This window comes from Triticum aestivum, chromosome 4A, assembly GCF_018294505.1.
Source record: "Triticum aestivum cultivar Chinese Spring chromosome 4A, IWGSC CS RefSeq v2.1, whole genome shotgun sequence".
NCBI lineage: Eukaryota > Viridiplantae > Streptophyta > Magnoliopsida > Poales > Poaceae > Triticum > Triticum aestivum.
The window spans coordinates 593,202,544-593,219,095 of NC_057803.1; the positions used below are offsets into that span (position 1 = coordinate 593,202,544).

A 16,552-nucleotide genomic window follows, 5' to 3' on the forward strand; every position below is an offset into this window, starting at 1 on the left:
CGTGCCGGGCTGGGCTGACAACAAGCCCTCCTTTCTACGGGCCACAAAACTTGCCAAGTAAAGCCCACTAGGATAACCAGGCCGAACAAGCACTGACAAGGTTTGGCGACGCTAGGCAGCTGGGGTTTGTACCTTGCCTAAAAAATACGGGTTTGAACCGACGAAATGAAACTGAATTCAAACAAAAGTATGACCAAAATGATGGATTGGATTCGAATTCATTCTGTACATGGTACAAATGATACCTTCCAGTACCAAAGCTACGGCAGCTAATTCAAGCAAAGCTAACAAAAAACGAGGCTATCGAATAAACCCAAGTACACTTCACATCACTGTATTTAGTTTCAGAATTGTTTCTCTGCGATTGATCAAGGGAAGTATGGCGACATTGACTCAGCGAAACATGAAGATTCCTCCGTTAAGTCGACCCAGTTTGGCCTTCTTTTGCCGCCTGATCTTGCTGCTGCTTCTCTGCCCAGTACTTCTGGAGCGGCGGCCCAAATATCACATTCCCAGAAATCACTCCGGCCCTGAGGCATTTGCAAGGCAGAATGACCAAGTTAGAAGCGGGTATGCGACGATAATGAAGTACCAGCACTGCACATCGCAAAATAACACTTGCACAGAGCAATGATATTCAATAGCTACAATGGAAATAACCACAGTTTTAGGGATGTAACACTTGCACAGACCGATGACAATTCATGAATGTGTGACAGCATCTGACCAGATCATTGATGTAAGGTGCAGTTCTAGGGATGCAACCTTAACAATGTGATGCCTCGTGTTATCAACAAACCACATTTTACAAGCAGTTTTCATCCCAATCTACACATTAAACCTTGTGCCAGCCACATTACTGCAAAAAGACACATTCCACTACCAACAGCTACTGAACAAAATAATGTTATTGCAGCATATAACCCAAGACATGCATTTTTGTACTAGGGCAGTGGAAGTATCTGCAATCTTTGAACAAAAAATTGGGACTTTGCCTCAAGGAAATTAACACAAGTTCAAGACAGTAATTAGGGTGACCAGGTATTCTAATGGCAGCTATGTCACATGATTAGGAGAAGAGGGGAGAGAACTCATAAGGGGGAATATGGCCTTCAGAAAACTTCATTTCTTGATTACCATATCCAACAGGTCCTCTATAAATAGATGTAGCATCCTAACCCAAACAAAGTGTAGCAACCAGATCATCTCCCCGATTGGCTTAAGGTAAAAGCTACTCCCTCCGTCCCATAATATAAGACGTTTTTGCAATTCAATTTGAACTGCAAAAACATCTTATATTATGGGACAGAGGTAGTAAAACATAATATAGAGACCATATGGTTATTCGGTTGCACGGGCTGGACAACTGGAGCTACGGCCCGACTGCTATGGCGCCTAATGCTGGGTATCTTAGGCCGTGCGGTATAAGGCATTCCCCACACAACAGCAAGCCAGCACTAAGAAATGCTTACTGATGCTGCTACCATGGAAAAGTCCTATTTCATGGCAAATTCTCAATCAGAGAGCAGAAATACCAATAGATTGTCTTTGACAATTCTGCGATGACACCAGACTGGGTGTGACCGTATTATACTTTTGTACTAGAAAACAGGGACTGAAGCCCCAATTCTCAGCACTGCTTATGGTTCGACTCGCAAAGCACTAGCAGCAGGATTTGAAGATAATTATCCCTTACACAGAGGGTTTCAGGAACAAGCCTCCCAATGGCGATTCGATCATGCTACCTACAGTTGTTGCGCACTTGCACAGATAATGCCATTTGTGGTGTCGCAACCCCATCTGCATCTAACACATGCTCGAAACAAATTGGTTATAACCCTCCCCACCAGCACGCAGGAACTTCGATCCTGGGGGAAAATCAAGCTATTTCTCTTCACAAGAGCAAGACGGAGGCCAATCACAGAAACAAAATCGCATAACCACGGCTCCCAAGGCTGCAACTTGCAAAAGGGATCAAGAACGGCGCGTAATATAGGGTCAGCGCTCAAGCTCAAGAACGCATCTAAACAGCGTCAGACTGGTAGGATGCGGCGACGCCGCAGCAGATCTATGGCGAGAAAATAAAGGGGGGGGGGGGGGGGGGGGGGGGGGGGACTGAGCCTGACTCACACGACGGCGCCGGCGACGAGGGGGAACGAAAGCCGCATCTTGATCCCCTCTTCTCCGCTCGTGGATTTCCTTCGCCCTCTATTTTTTTTCTTTGGTCTGCGGAAGAAAGGGGAGAATGAGCTTGGGAGTACGGATCGCCTTCTGCGCCGTTGGATTTCAGCGTTGGTAGATTGGACCTGTGTGGGCCGTACGATTGAAGTCAGGTGGGTAATCAGGCCTCATCTAGTTATCCTATTGTTTATTTTTGACGGAGAGGAGAAGAAAAAAATGCATTGGTTCGCCTGGTGGAAAATGTGTGTACCGAAGAAAAAAGGTGACATGGGGTTTAGAGACCTTCACAACTTTAATCTTGCTATGTTAGCAAAGCAGTGTTGGCGACTACTCCAAAATTCTGATTCTTTGTGTGCACGAGTTCTGAGGGCAAAATATTATCTCAATGGAGATATTCTGAAATCTGGCCCCAAGAAAGGTTCTTCGTTCACTTGGCAGAGTATTGTAGCTGGTATTCAAACTTTCAGAAGGGGATGCATATGGCGTGTGGGTTCTGGTTCACACATTAATATTTGGGATGACCCGTGGATACCCACTAGTATGAACAGAAAGCCTATTACCCCTAGGGGGTATTATGCTAACAAAAGTGGAAGAGATAATTGACCCCCACACAGGACAATGGGATGAGGCACTTATTTGCAGCGTCTTTTTTTCAGTCGATGTGCATAGGATTCTACAAATTCCTCTTCATGTCGAGGCCGTTGAAGATTTTGTAGCTTGGCAACATACAAGGACTGGAACCTTTTCCTTGCGTTCGGCATACCATGTTGAATTTGAGCATCAATTCGGACAACACTTGAATCGGACTAGCCCAAGTAGTGCCTCATTAAATGGAGTTTGAAAAGATCTTTGGAAACTGCGACTACCAGGGAAGATTAAACACTTTGGCTGGAAAGTGTTGAAGGGGGTTCTTCCATGCTATGATGTCCTTGCTAATAGACATATTCCTCTGATCCCGCAATGTCCGATCTGTTCCACCGGATTAGAAGACATACAACATTGCTTTTTCACTTGTACCGGGGCGCACGCAATTTGGACGGAGCTAGGGCTATCACAGGAGATTAAACGGGTGGTTTGCCAGGACCGATCGGGCTCTATTAACCTTGACAGACTGATCCAGATGCAGTCGTCGGTACATAACATTCCTATAGCTGAGCTCGCCCTTGTAGCAATGTGGTTTATTTGGTGGCAAAGGAGAATCCATACAAAAGGTGAGATAGTTCAGATGCCTCAACAAGCAGCTATGACGATCCGAGTGTTAGCAACAAATTTTTTACGAGCAAACACTCCAAATCAGCCTACTCGCAAGCGGGACCATGTATGAAAGAAGCCTGCGGTGGGAGCTGTTAAAATAAATGTCGATGCTTCTTTTCATGCAGATAGGTTCGCGGGATCTTGTGGTGTCATTGTCCGTGACGACCACGGTAAGTTCCTAGGTGCAGCGACTCATCTATTACCGCATGTGGCGAGTATAGAAGTAGCAGAACTAATCGCTATTCGATGTGGGTTAAATCTTGGAGCAAATCTGGGGTGCACGAATTTGGAAGTTGAGTCTGACTGTCTCAATGCACTTGAGGCCATCTCTGATCCAAACACATATATGGGAACAGGCGTACCAATCATTGCCGAGTGCTCCCTCCTGGCACTGGAGTTTGCTAGTATCACTTTTGATCACTGTAGTAGAGAGGCCAATTTGGTCGCGGATAATTTAGCAAAACATTGTATTACTTCTGGCATGTCTGAAGCATGGGAAACTGTCATCCCTGACTTTATTCTTCATCATTATGTAAACGATCTAGCTATCATATGATGAATTAAGTTTGTGATGCTAAAAAAAAACTTGTGTTTGGTTGTTTAACATGTTCTCTCAAAATAAAAAACAAGACGTTCAAAACATGTGAAAACCCATTGAGCAAATACAATCAAAATCTTGCTAAATTCACTTAAGGATTACTTCGAAGCATGAAACTTCTTTCTCATTTCTTATATGCGGGGTAGGTGGATGCGCGTACGTGGGAGGTAGCACTCATTGAGGCGGGCATGGATGTGGACGGCGGGTGTAGCGCAGGGCCATGCGGATATGGCTTGGGCAACGGTGAATGGCACGATGGAGCTCCTCAAGAGGATGGATGGGGCGATTTAGATGAGCTCCCATGTAGATCTAATTTTGTATCGGGTATCAAACGAGGAAAGCAAAAAACTAGATTTGTTTTATCCGGTATCAAACGAGGAAAGCAAAAACCTAGATTTGCTTTATCGGGTATCAAACAAGAACTCCGAGCAAATAAAACACCTTTCAAAAGTAGGCATGAGCCAAACCTTGCCATATGGTCCGTGCTTCGCGGGCACGGATTTTCGGCACGACACGAGTCCAACACGGCATGCGAATAAAAGGGTTGGATTGGCCTTCAGCCCACCACAGAACAAGGCCGATCCTCGATGCCAAGCCTTAAGGCTGACACGACATGACACTTTTATGGTCTCGCATGACACTTTTATTCGTGGGCCGGCAGGGCACCACCTAGAGCCGACGCGACATGCGGTCGGTCTATATGACACTTTGCCTCTTTCATATTTCATTTAAAATTATATTTTTGCATTCTTTTTCTAAAAAATAATTTTTTTGTATTTTTCTTAACTTTTTAGTTCTTTTTTTTAATTTTTAAAGCGCGGAAGGCCGAGAAGGCGGAAAAACGAACGCGGACCGGCTCGCAACCGTGTCATGTCAGGCCTACCCTTTTAAGTCACGTGTCAGGCCAATCCCCGAGCTCAGGCCTTCGTGTTGTGCCCTTTTATAAAAGGGTCGACACGGGTCGTGTCATGTCAGGTCTTTTATAGGCGAGTTGTGACAACCCATATAGTCAGGTTTGGCAGGAGGGAGGTGAAGGATGGAGCTGTGGACGTAGTGGTGGGCACAATTTAGGGTGATGGATTGTGATGTTCTCATGTTCGCTCTTCTTGTTGCTGATTGAATAACCAAGAGACAGAGATTGAGGGGAATTTGTGCATTGTGTGTATACCTACTACTATTTGCGCCCCCAATCTAGGTGTGAGTTGATGTTGGATCACTACCGAGCTTGAAATCCTGCAACAACAAAGGCAAAGCATCAAACTCACGGGAGGTGACCAAGGTTAGACGACCACGGCAATTCGCAAGTAACCCATTTTTCATGATAGAGAGGCTAAAATGTTTATGTATGTGGCATGAAAAAATGTTTAGAAGTGGTTGACAAAGGTTTTCTCGATGAGAAAAGCCATGTGTCTAGACAAAAGAAGGTAGTTGTTCCATCGTTTGGGAGGAGAATGGAGTTCTTTTGGAGGGTTTGAAGCTGGTCATGGATAATTTTGTGGATGTAAGAAGGTTGTGGTGAAGTCGTAGTTGTGGAGTTTGGGTGTTCTAATCTATATACCACTCTAAGAAGGGCATGGAGGTGCGAGAAACAAGTCCAGCAGCGAATTTCATGAGAGCATCTACATCTACAGGTTGCAAATTTGGGTAGTCAAATGTCTGCCGACGCGCCCGTGGATAATGACCAGGTGGGCCTCAAATTTTACCATTTTCAACCACATACCTAATTTTCAAAACATCCATTACATACAGGGCCATGCACGACAACCATGCCGTCTGTCTTGGGCCGACTGACCTGTTAAAACACATAAACATTTGCTCATACTGGCGGACGTGCCCAGACGCCTTCATATCCGCCTCATATTTTGACAGGATATGAGGGGTACCGGTCAGCTCGGGCGTTTAAGGCCCGTTTGGGGCACGCGTCTGGGTCGAACTTTTGTAACCGGTCACTGATCAGGCCGTCCGCCCGAGTGTTTGAGCCGGGTTTAGAGCATCCGGCTGTAGATGCTCCGAGGCACATGTTTAGGTGTGAATATTTTGTGTGTCTATAAACCACCAAAAACTTTTTGTTTCCAAACGTCTTCCCAAGCGAGTATTCACTCAGCTCATGTGCAACAAAAGGCGAATATAGGGAAGATTCTTAGGGTAGGGGGGCCGCTGGATCCGGCTTGCCTGCTCCCTCCTCATGCTTCCATCCGTGCTCCCACTTCATCCTATGGTTGCTTTTTTCTTTTCTTTTCTTTCTAATCTAATCATCTCTCCTCTGATTTTAAGAGGGTGAGGCCGGACCTTATTTTGTTCCAATCAAATCAATCCACATACGCAGGAGCATGGATGGGCACACGCCGGAAGAGCAGCCAAGTCTCGTCCGGGCCGATGGAGTTGAACGGAAATTAGGGAAGGATGTTTGTAGGGGCCTTTTTTAGTCCACGAAGTTTACAATTAGGAGAACCTAGGCCAGCCCTGCCAACGGGCTCGAGGTTCAGGTCCATCGCTTTCATCAGACTTATAACAAAGGATCAGGTCGTTCCCTCTTCCTGTGATGTGCATCCCTGCAGTTTTTCGTGCCGTGCCTGTTGACTGTAACTCCTCGTCCTCCATGCATGCTTGTACGTGCCCCATGCATTAACCCCACGATCCTCCCTCGCATGCGCACGCCGCGCCTCTGTAACCTCTCGCGCTCATGCGCTCTATTGTAACACAGGCTATATAGCCTCGAGTAATACACACAGCGACACCTCAAGGTGCATCGCTTCCTGCTTTCTCTCGTATACATGGTATCAGATGCCGGCATCGTCCAGCGCCTGTAGATCGCTTCCGCTGCCGATCTCTCCTCGCGGCGCCATGGCTACGCCTCCGCCGCCACCTCCACCCCCTCCCCCTTCCTTCTCTGGCCGTGGTCTTCACGGCGCCTTCGCGGCCGCCGCCGCTGCCGCGGCCACCCCCAACCGCACCGAGCTCCTCACCCCGTCGGCCCTTGCCACCGCCTCGCGCACTAACGCGCTCGTCCACGGCTCCGGCGGCCCCTCTGCGGCGATCACGCCGGCTCCATCACACCTTGCGGCCGTCTACATCAACCAACATGTGCCGGTCGTCCTCAACCTCAACCCGCCCAACTTCTCTCAGTGGCGGACGTTGTTCGAGGTCACCTTCCGCAAGACCGGCGTGCTCCCTCACATCACTGCTCCGGCGCTCCCCGACGACCCCGTGTGGCTCCAGGACGACGCCTATGTGATCTCGTGGCTCTACAACCGCATCAGCCCCGAGATCTTCGGGCTCGTCCACCAGCGCGACGCGACCATCGCCGAGCTCTGGGCGGCCATCTCCTCCATCTTCCTGGAGAACCGCGAGCACCAAGCCGTCTTCCTCGCCACCGACTTTCGTCGCATCGAGCAAGGTGCCGGCTCCGTCCTCTCGTACTTCGCGCGGCTGAAGGACTGCGCCGATAGACTGGCGGACCTCGGTGAGCCCGTCGGTGATCGTGAACAAGTGTTGAACATGTTCCGCGGGCTGCACCCCCGCCTTCGCTATGCTATTCCCATCCTCACAATGCAGACCCCGTTTCCTTCGTTTCTCCGCTGCCGTGCCTTCCTCCTCCTCGAGGAGAGCCGCCTGGCGCCGGAGAGCTCCAACGAGATGGCTCTGCATGCTGCGCGCGCCCCCAACTCCGGCGGGGGCTCGTTCACGGGCGGCAACACCAACCGCCGCCCGGGTGGTAACGGCGGTCGCAACAAGGGCAAGGGCAAGGCCGCCGCTGATGCCGGTGGCGGTGGGAGCTCCTCCGTGCCGCGTCCCGCAGGGCCGCCGGCGCCTGCAACTACGCCCTGGACTGGGATGGTCCATGCGTGGCCCATGCCCTGGCGCCCCCACACACCTGGCGCTGGTGTGCTCGGGCCCCGTCCGGGCGCTCCTACTCCGTTCCCTGGCCACGCCGCGCACTACGGCGCACCTCCACCGATCCCGCCCGACGCCGCCCCGACGCACTGGACCCCGGGTGTCGTCCTTGCTCACCCACTGTACAACACGGGTGTCTCGTCTTCGACTACGCCCCCGCCGCCCATGTGGGACCAAGCCGCCCTCGTCCACGCGCTGAACAATCTCGGACTCCAGCAGCAGCAGGGCGCCCACTCCGGCGGGGACTGGTACCTCGACACTGGGGCGACTACACACATGGCGTCCTCATCAGGTTTGCTCACCACATCTCAGCCCTATAATTCTTCACGCATTGTTGTAGGCAATGGCAACACGTTCGCGGTCACGCACACCGGCTCTACCTCCATTCCCACCTTCAGTGCCCCCATCCACCTTCAGAACGTCCTAGTCTCCCCCCACCTAATCAAAAACTTAATCTCTGTCAAAAAGATTGCACGTGATAATCCTCTTAACGTCAAGTTTGACGATCTCGGTTTTTCTGTTAAGGATCGAAGGACGAAGCGGGTGATCCTCCAGTGTAACTCCGATGAGGATCCGTATCCAGTCACGCAGCCGCCATGCCACACTGCCCTCTCCGCCACCGTCGTCCCGGCCAAGGTGTGGCACCAACGCCTAGGGCACGCCGGCCACGACACCCTCTCCCACACTCTGCGTGCCTGCTCCATCCCTCCGCCGCCATCGTCTTCCGAGCTCTGTCATGCTTGCCAGTTAGGGAAAAGTGTTAGGTTGCCATTTTCATCTTTAGAACATGTTTCGTATTTCCCTTTTCAGTTAATTCACTGTGATGTGTGGACTTCGCCTGTATCTAGTGTCTCTGGCAAGCAATATTATCTTGTTTTACTCGACGACTATAACCACTTTGTATGGACGTTCCCCCTCGATCGCAAGTCTGATGTGTACCCCATCCTCCACTCGTTTGCCGCCTTCGTTCGTCGTTAGTTTAACCTCAACGTTCTCACTGTCCAGTGTGACAATGGACGTGAGTTCGACAACGCCATGGCACGCACATTCTTCTCCATTGAGGGCATTGTCTTACGTATGTCCTGCCCTTACACGTCGCCGCAAAACGGGCGCGCTGAGCGGATCCTCCGCACACTGAACGACATCGTTCGCTCGCTGCTCATTCACACGTCCATGCCATACACCTACTGGGCGGAGGCCCTCAACACTGCCACATTTCTCCTTAACCGCCGTGCATGCCACACTCGTCATGGGCATACCCCGTTCTACCTCCTGTACGGTGCTCACCCGGACTACACTCATTTGCGTGTCTTTGGATGCCTTTGCTATCCCAACATCTCGTCCACGATGCCACACAAGCTCGCACCCCGTTCCACTCCGTGTACCTTCCTCGGCTACTCTATCGACCACAAGGGTTACAGGTGCCTTGATCGCGCTACGAATCGCGTCCTTATACCTCGCCATGTGGTCTTTGACGAGACGCAATTCCCGTTCAGTATCGCCCTTCGCACCCCTCCCACCATAGCCGACGAGGACCCACCCCACCTCCCTGTCGTCCCACGGCGACCGCGCTCCACCCGGCCACCACCCGCCGCCCACACCACGACGATGCCACCCACATAGGGCTGGACCAAAAGCTCGTAGCTCGTGAGCTTAATGAGCGCTCGATAGTTCGGCTCGTTAAGCTCATAGCTCGCTTCTTAATGAACAGAGCCAATCATTAATTATAGCTCATTAAGCTTAACGAGCTTAACGAGTGAGCTAACGAGTTTCACGAGTAGCTCGTTAAGCTCGTTAGCAACAACACAACACATATTTTTATCTTATGTGACAAACTTTTTGTAGCATCTCAGCCCATCTATTTAATCTAATCGACATATGAGGCAACAAACTACTTCATTTCTTTTTGTAGTCACCATATTTCATCTTGAAAACCATACCTACACATTCATCATGTATATCATAACATATTATAATCTGTTAACGAGCGCTCGCGAGCACTCACGAGGTTAACGAGCTTCAAACGAGCCGAGTCGAGCAGGGTTTTCTGCTCGTTAATCTTAACGAGCTTAACGAGCCGAGCCTTAACGAGCACGAGCTTAACGAGTACGAGCTTAACGAGCCGAGCTGCTCGTTAGTCCACCCCTACACCCACACCTGTAGTGGCTGCTGAGCCTAGCCACTGACACCTCTCTGCTCGCCCACAAACACTGTCATGGCAAACCCAGCGTCAGTAGATCATACTCGCACAGGCGCATCTGCCATCGCGAGCCGCTCCCCGACCCCCGACCCGTCCGAGCCCCCGGCCCGTCCCCTTGCTCCTACCCACACCATGATCACACGCGCTCGCGCCGGCAAATTCTTTCCCAACCCCAAATACGCTGAAAACAACTATGTCTCGACCACTCCTACCATCTCACCCATCCCCAAATCCGTGCACGCCGCGCTACGTGATGTCAATTGGCTAACAACTATGCAGGATGAATTCTCGGCGCTGATAGTGAACAGGACCTGGACGCTTGTGCCCCGACCGCCGGGTGCCAACATAGTCACTGGTAAGTGGTTGTTCCGGCACAAGTTGAAGGAGGACGGCAGCCTCGAGCGCTATAAAGCACGATGGGTGGTCTGGGGGTTCTCGCAACGCCCCGGCGTCGACTTCGACGAGACGTTCTCACCGGTCGTCAAGGCCGCCACCATTCGCACCGTGCTCACCGTGGCTGTCAGCCGAGGCTGGCCTGTTCACCAGATGGACGTGAACAATGCCTTTCTTCATGGGCATCTCGCGGAGCGCGTCTACTGCCAACAGCCGGCTAGCTTCATCGACAAGAACTTCCCCAACCACGTCTGCCTGCTTGACAAGTCTCTGTACGGCCTGAAACAGGCCCCTCGCGCCTGGTTTGCGCGGTTCGTGGCCTTCCTCGGCATCCTCGGCTTCACGGTGTCCCGGGCAGACCCGTCATTGTTCGTGCTACATGGCGACACCGGCTCCGCCTTTCTTCTACTCTACGTCGACGACATCGTTCTTACAGCGTCCACGCCGGCGCTCCTCCGTCAACTCCAACAACGCATGTTCGCAGTTCTCCATGAAGGACCTGGGTGCCCTTCACTACTTCCTCGGGATCAGCGTGATGCGCACGGTCGACAGGTTCTTCCTGTCCCAGCGCAAATACGCGGATGAGCTGCTGGATCGCGCTAACATGATGACTTGCAAGCTGGCCTCGACACCCATCGACACCCGCTCGAAGCTCTCCGTTGCCGACGGTGCACCTGTCCAGGATGCCTCCGAGTACCGGAGCCTAGTGGGTGCCCTTCAGTACATCACCCTGACCCGCCCGGACATGGCGTACGCCGTGCAACAGGCGTGTCTCTACATGCACGATCCTCGGACGCATCACCTCGCGCTGGTCAAGCGCATTCTCTGCTACCTACGCGGCATGACTACGCACGGGCTGCATCTCCGTCGCTCCCCCGAGCTCACCCTGGTCGCCTACTCTGACGCCGACTGGGCCGGCTGCCCGGACACGCGGCGCTCTACGTCGGGCTTCGTCGTCTACCTCGGTGATGCGCTGGTGTCCTGGTCCTCCAAACGCCAGCCCACCGTCTCGCGCTCGAGTGCCGAGGCCGAGTACCGCGCCGTCGCCAATGTGGTAGCTGAGTGTTGCTGGCTTCGTCAACTTCTCGGGGAGCTGCGTATTCCGCTACCTGCCGCCACGGTCACCTACTGCGACAACATCTCCTCCGTGTACATGGCGGCCAACCCAGTCCACCATCGGCGCACAAAACACATAGAGCTGGACATCCACTTCGTCCGAGAGAAGGTGGCCTTGGGGCAGCTTCGAGTCCTTCACGTGCCCACGGCTCAGCAGTTCGCCGACGTCATGACGAAGGGCCTCCCGACGCCGGCCTTTGAGGAGTTCAGGTCCAGCCTGTGCATTCGGCCTCCCGATGCTCAGCCTGCGGCGGGGTGTTGACTGTAACTCTTCGTCTCCCATGCATGCTTGTACGTGCCCCATGCACTAACCCCACGATCCTCCCTCGCATGCGCACGCCGCGCCTCTGTAACCTCTCGCGCTCATGCGCTCTGTTGTAACACAGGCTATATAGCCTCGAGTAATACACACAGCGACACCTCAAGGTGCATCGCTTCCTGCTTTCTCTCGTATACAGTGCCCATTAGACTATTGGTCCAATTCGAAACCTGTCGCTCACACACTCTAATGCTGACCCCTAAATTCAGGGAAAAATGTACATGAAACTTTTGCTGGCAACTGGCAAAGATGCATGCATGATGGAGAGCTCCTCCTCCCGCCCTTTTCCTCGGGGCACCAGCACCACCATCATGCGTTCATGTGCTACCTCCGGCCATGATCCACACCCGTGACATTATTTATGTGTACCTAATGCGACCCCATCCCTTCTCCTACTACAAAGGGAGACAGCAAAGGACACTAATGGTCGCTAGCCTTGCAACTCTTACACGGGCAAACTTTTCATAAGTACTAGCCACCAAATTGGATGCCGACCCCTTGTGCTGGCTCAGTACCTGTAATGTTTATGAGGTCAAAAATGGCTAATTAAAGATTGCACCCTTCCTTGGTGATAGGGAGGCGAGTTGGTGTAGATGACATGTGGGGTTGAATCCACTCGACAGAGATCATACTCAACAATGTGATATTACAAAGGATCGCGAGCCAGAGATGATGAGAGGTCGAGACCATCCGAAGCAGTGTAGATGACATGTGTGTTCGGGTCCACACGGCCGTGATCATACTACACAAGCGATATTGTAGAGGATCCGAAGCCAAAGATGAGAGGTCGAGACCATCTGCAGTAGTGTAGATGATATGTAGGTCGAGTACACACGGTAGGGACTATACTGCGCGATGCGCTACTGCAGAGCATCCCAGCCCGAAGGCTATGAAGTAGTTAACTTCAAAATGGGCAAGCGTTGACAAGTGCCAAGAAAATACTCCCTCTGTCTCACATTTTTGGGACGGAGGGAGTACTATATTCGACCGAGAGAAAATTATTTTGCAGAGTGTCCAATTTCATGCCTCTGACCTAATTACTACTCCCTTCGTTCCTAAATATCAGTCCTTTTTGATAATCTAATATGGACAACGTACGGAGCAAAATGAGTGAATCTACACTTTAAACTATATCTATATACATATGTATGTAGTTCATATTGAAATCTCTATCAGACTTATGTTTAGCAACGGAGAGAGTAGTCATTAGCACATTACCTGCAGCAATTATCATTGGCAGTGATGCGTGCTTGCTTTTTACAAAGCTTATCAAGGGCAAAACAGGAATACAAAATTGCAGCATTGGAGTAGCTTTAAGCCCTTTAGCCATTGGCGCCAATTAAGAACCTTCGTGCGCCGCTCACATTTTCCCTTTTAAACAACCCACCAAAGAGTGGCCTCTGTTCCTTCCTTCTTCCCCTTCATCACATCGATCCACTGCTAGCTCAGCTCATCATGGCAACGACGACGCTCACGTCAACCACCATCGCGTCGTCCCCGCGGCCGCCCGCCCCCTTCTGCGGCCGCTCCGGCTGGCAGCGCGCGCGCCGCCCGCCGTCCTCATCTTCATCCTCCGGTCAGGGCGGCTGCGCGCGGCCGCTGGACCGCGTGGCCGGGTGGGTCGGCGGCGGCATCGCCGCGGCCTTCTTCGCCTCCCTGGAGCGGTGCTCGTGCGTCAACGTCCGCACCCACGACGACCTCGACGACGACGAGCAGCGGGACTCCGTGGCGCCGCTCATGCTCGGCAACGACGGCAACGACGACGTCGACGAGGGCAGGGGGAGGAGCAGGAGGAGGTGCAGGGGAGGAAGCAGGAAGGGCAGGAGGAGTGGCGGCGGCGGCGGCGGCGGCGTGGGTTGCCACGGTGATCAAATCTGAACGACCGATCGATCAACGCTAATAAGAATCTGTAGCTTCTTGATGTTGATTCTTAAGCCCTTGTAAGTTTGATTAATGGTGTATGGATGATTGATTAACTGAGCCCAACTACATACTACCTTATGTACGTATAAGTGTAATTATAGGCTGTGAAATGTTATGCTTCAGTTGTATAGCAAAACAAAATAAGTGGACAAGATGTGAAATGTTATTTATTTTTTTTGCCGGAAAAAGTTGTTGTATGTTTAAGCTAGGATCGATTCTGATGCTCTCCTTGCACACTCTGCCTGATGTTTTTTGAGAATGCACTCGCTCCTCCGATGCCTTCGAGTTAGAAAAATGGAGTAAAATATGTAGAAGATCAAGTGGCCAGTATTAGTGGTACTGGTGCTTAGTGCTTACAATAAAATAGTGCTGATGACATTCAAATCTGTTTGCAGCATGCACTAGATTCGATACGGCGTTGTCTTGCTGAATCGCTGGAGTTCAGGTACAGCTACTCAGCTGGCGACTCTGCTTTGGCCTGGGTTCAGTCGGCACTCCGTTAAACAGGACCGTCCTGCCTTTCTTCAATGGTTTCTACCACCTGATCTCGGACGTGGAACGTTTCGACAGAGCCTTCATTTTTTTTTTGAGGGAATTCGACAGAGCCTTCATAGTCCTGCTCACAAAGTATGAGACTGACAGAACTCATGAGGCCTTTAGGCCCAAAATTGTCCCACTAAAGCCATTGCAAAACTCCTAACCAACAGACTCAAACTTCTCATCCCTCCTTTAGTCCACGGAAACCGACCCGGCTTCATTTCTGAAAGAAACATTGCTGAAAATTTATATCTACACCGTGGACATTCGAAGCTGCCACCATACTACAAAAGCTCCCACTATGGTGCTAAAGCTTGACTTTCGCAAGGCTCTTGACTCTACCTCGTGGGATTTTCTTGTAGACCACTATTTTCGCAAAGCTCCCACTATTTTCTTGTGCACATTATCAAATTCATAAGTTATTTTAAAAATTGATAACTTTTTTCAAACCACAAACTTTATTCTCCCAATTTGTGAACTTTTTCTAGAAAAGTCAACGATCAATCAAACAGTTGGTCAACCGGTCATCCGAACAACCGAATGGGAGACGACGTGAACGAGCCATCAGTAAGGCGACAGGAGGCACGTGTTTCTTCTTTTTATTTCCTTTTTCGTTTTTGATGTTCGAGATTTATTATATTGATATTAGTTCTAAAATGCATGCGCTTCATTTTTACACCTTTTGTTTTTGTTTTTTTATATTTTTATTTATACTTCCTGATATTTCGAATATATATATTACAAAAACCATTTTACATAAAAATGTTTGAAAAAATGTTAAACAAGCATTTGAAAAATGTTAAATATGTCAGAAAATGTTTATCATGTATACGAAAAATTTATATAAAAATATAAAATATTTTTGAAAAAACTTGATCATGTATATGAAAAATCATAATCAAGCATTTGAAACAAATCTTAAACAAGTATTTCAAAAAAATTAATCAAGCATTTGAAAAATGTAAAATTTGTATATAATTTTTTTGACCATGTATTAAAAATATCAAACTTGTATTTCAAAACTGTAATCATGCATTTAAAATGTTTATACAAAATGTTGACCATGTATTAGAAAATGTTAATCTTGTATATGAAATCTTTTAATCAAGCATTTGAAAATTTTTTAATGAGTACAGAAAAAATGTTGACCATGTATTGAAAAAATGTTAAACAAGCATTTGAAAAATGTTAAATGTGTATAAAAATGTTTCTCATGTATATTTCTTAAAAAGTCAAGCTCTTCAGAATTGGCCAAATTTATATTTTATTTCCATATATACACTATAAGAAAATGTCATTAGATACACCATAACATCTTTTTATACTGTATATTTATTTGGTATCATTAGATATTTTTCTCTATAATTTTTATTAAATATTATGATGTTTGTTTTTCAAAAGAGAAAAACACACTATGTTTTGATGTGGACGAGGTATTTTTGACAGGGGGGATGGAGGAAGTACAGACATAGCTTTTGTTTCTTTAAGAAAAAAATATCTTTCTTAGAACGTAATATGTCATTATTTTGTTGGTCCATCCTTCCTACTGTCTTACACACAAACTGTCTTGGGCCGACAATGTTCTAAGACGAGGGTGTCAATATTATTCGTTGCTACGGAGTAGTCCAATCCCATCCACCCATAGGCTAGTAGTATTCAAATTGAAGCCCACCAAGCTTGCTCTTCCATTATTTACAGTATATAGTTCTCGAATGCTTCCGCTAAAAAAAGTTCTTGAATGCACCTGCCATAAACAGTAAAAATCTAGCTATAGAAATGAACAGTAAAATATAGGAAAAGAGAAAAAAAATCAAAACATATCTGATTTTCCCCAACAAACATTGATCTACCTACATTCAAATTTCCGTGATTAAATGATATTCGTGGCAGTGTGGGCCAAAAAAACAATCAGTGCTCCAAAAACATTTAATAGCATTGGGTTTTTCCCAGGAGCATTATAAATGTTTTTTCTTCATGAAACTTTGCGCGCAGATGAAACACTCAACAATGATTATCACAAAATCTCTTATCTAGCAGTGACTACCGAGCGACTAGTGATTGTGGCACATGCGAGCATAATTTGCCTTCATGTAAAATTTTCCATCGCATGTTTTGGCAGAGACTATATTAGTAGTAG

General features: G+C 49.0%; 1 protein-coding gene across 1 annotated transcript; it reads left to right on the forward strand.

Moving 5' to 3' along the window:
- The first annotated feature begins 6,700 nt into the window (after positions 1 to 6,700).
- Positions 6,701 to 8,870, forward strand: LOC123082445 (uncharacterized). Its single transcript, XM_044504772.1, has 2 exons — positions 6,701 to 8,219; positions 8,453 to 8,870. Exons 1-2 carry the CDS (start codon positions 6,818 to 6,820, stop codon positions 8,485 to 8,487), a joined length of 1,437 nt encoding a protein of 478 aa, XP_044360707.1. The 5' UTR covers positions 6,701 to 6,817; the 3' UTR covers positions 8,488 to 8,870.
- Positions 8,871 to 16,552: the final 7,682 nt, after the last annotated feature.

Coding starts and splice junctions, on each gene's coding strand:
- LOC123082445 (XM_044504772.1), top strand. CDS start 6,818: ATGCCGGCATCGTCCAGCGCCTGTAGATCGCTTCCGCTGCCGATCTCT. Junction 8,220..8,452: donor ACACATGGCGTCCTCATCAG/GTTTGCTCACCA, acceptor TTTTCTGTTAAG/GATCGAAGGACGAAGCGGGT.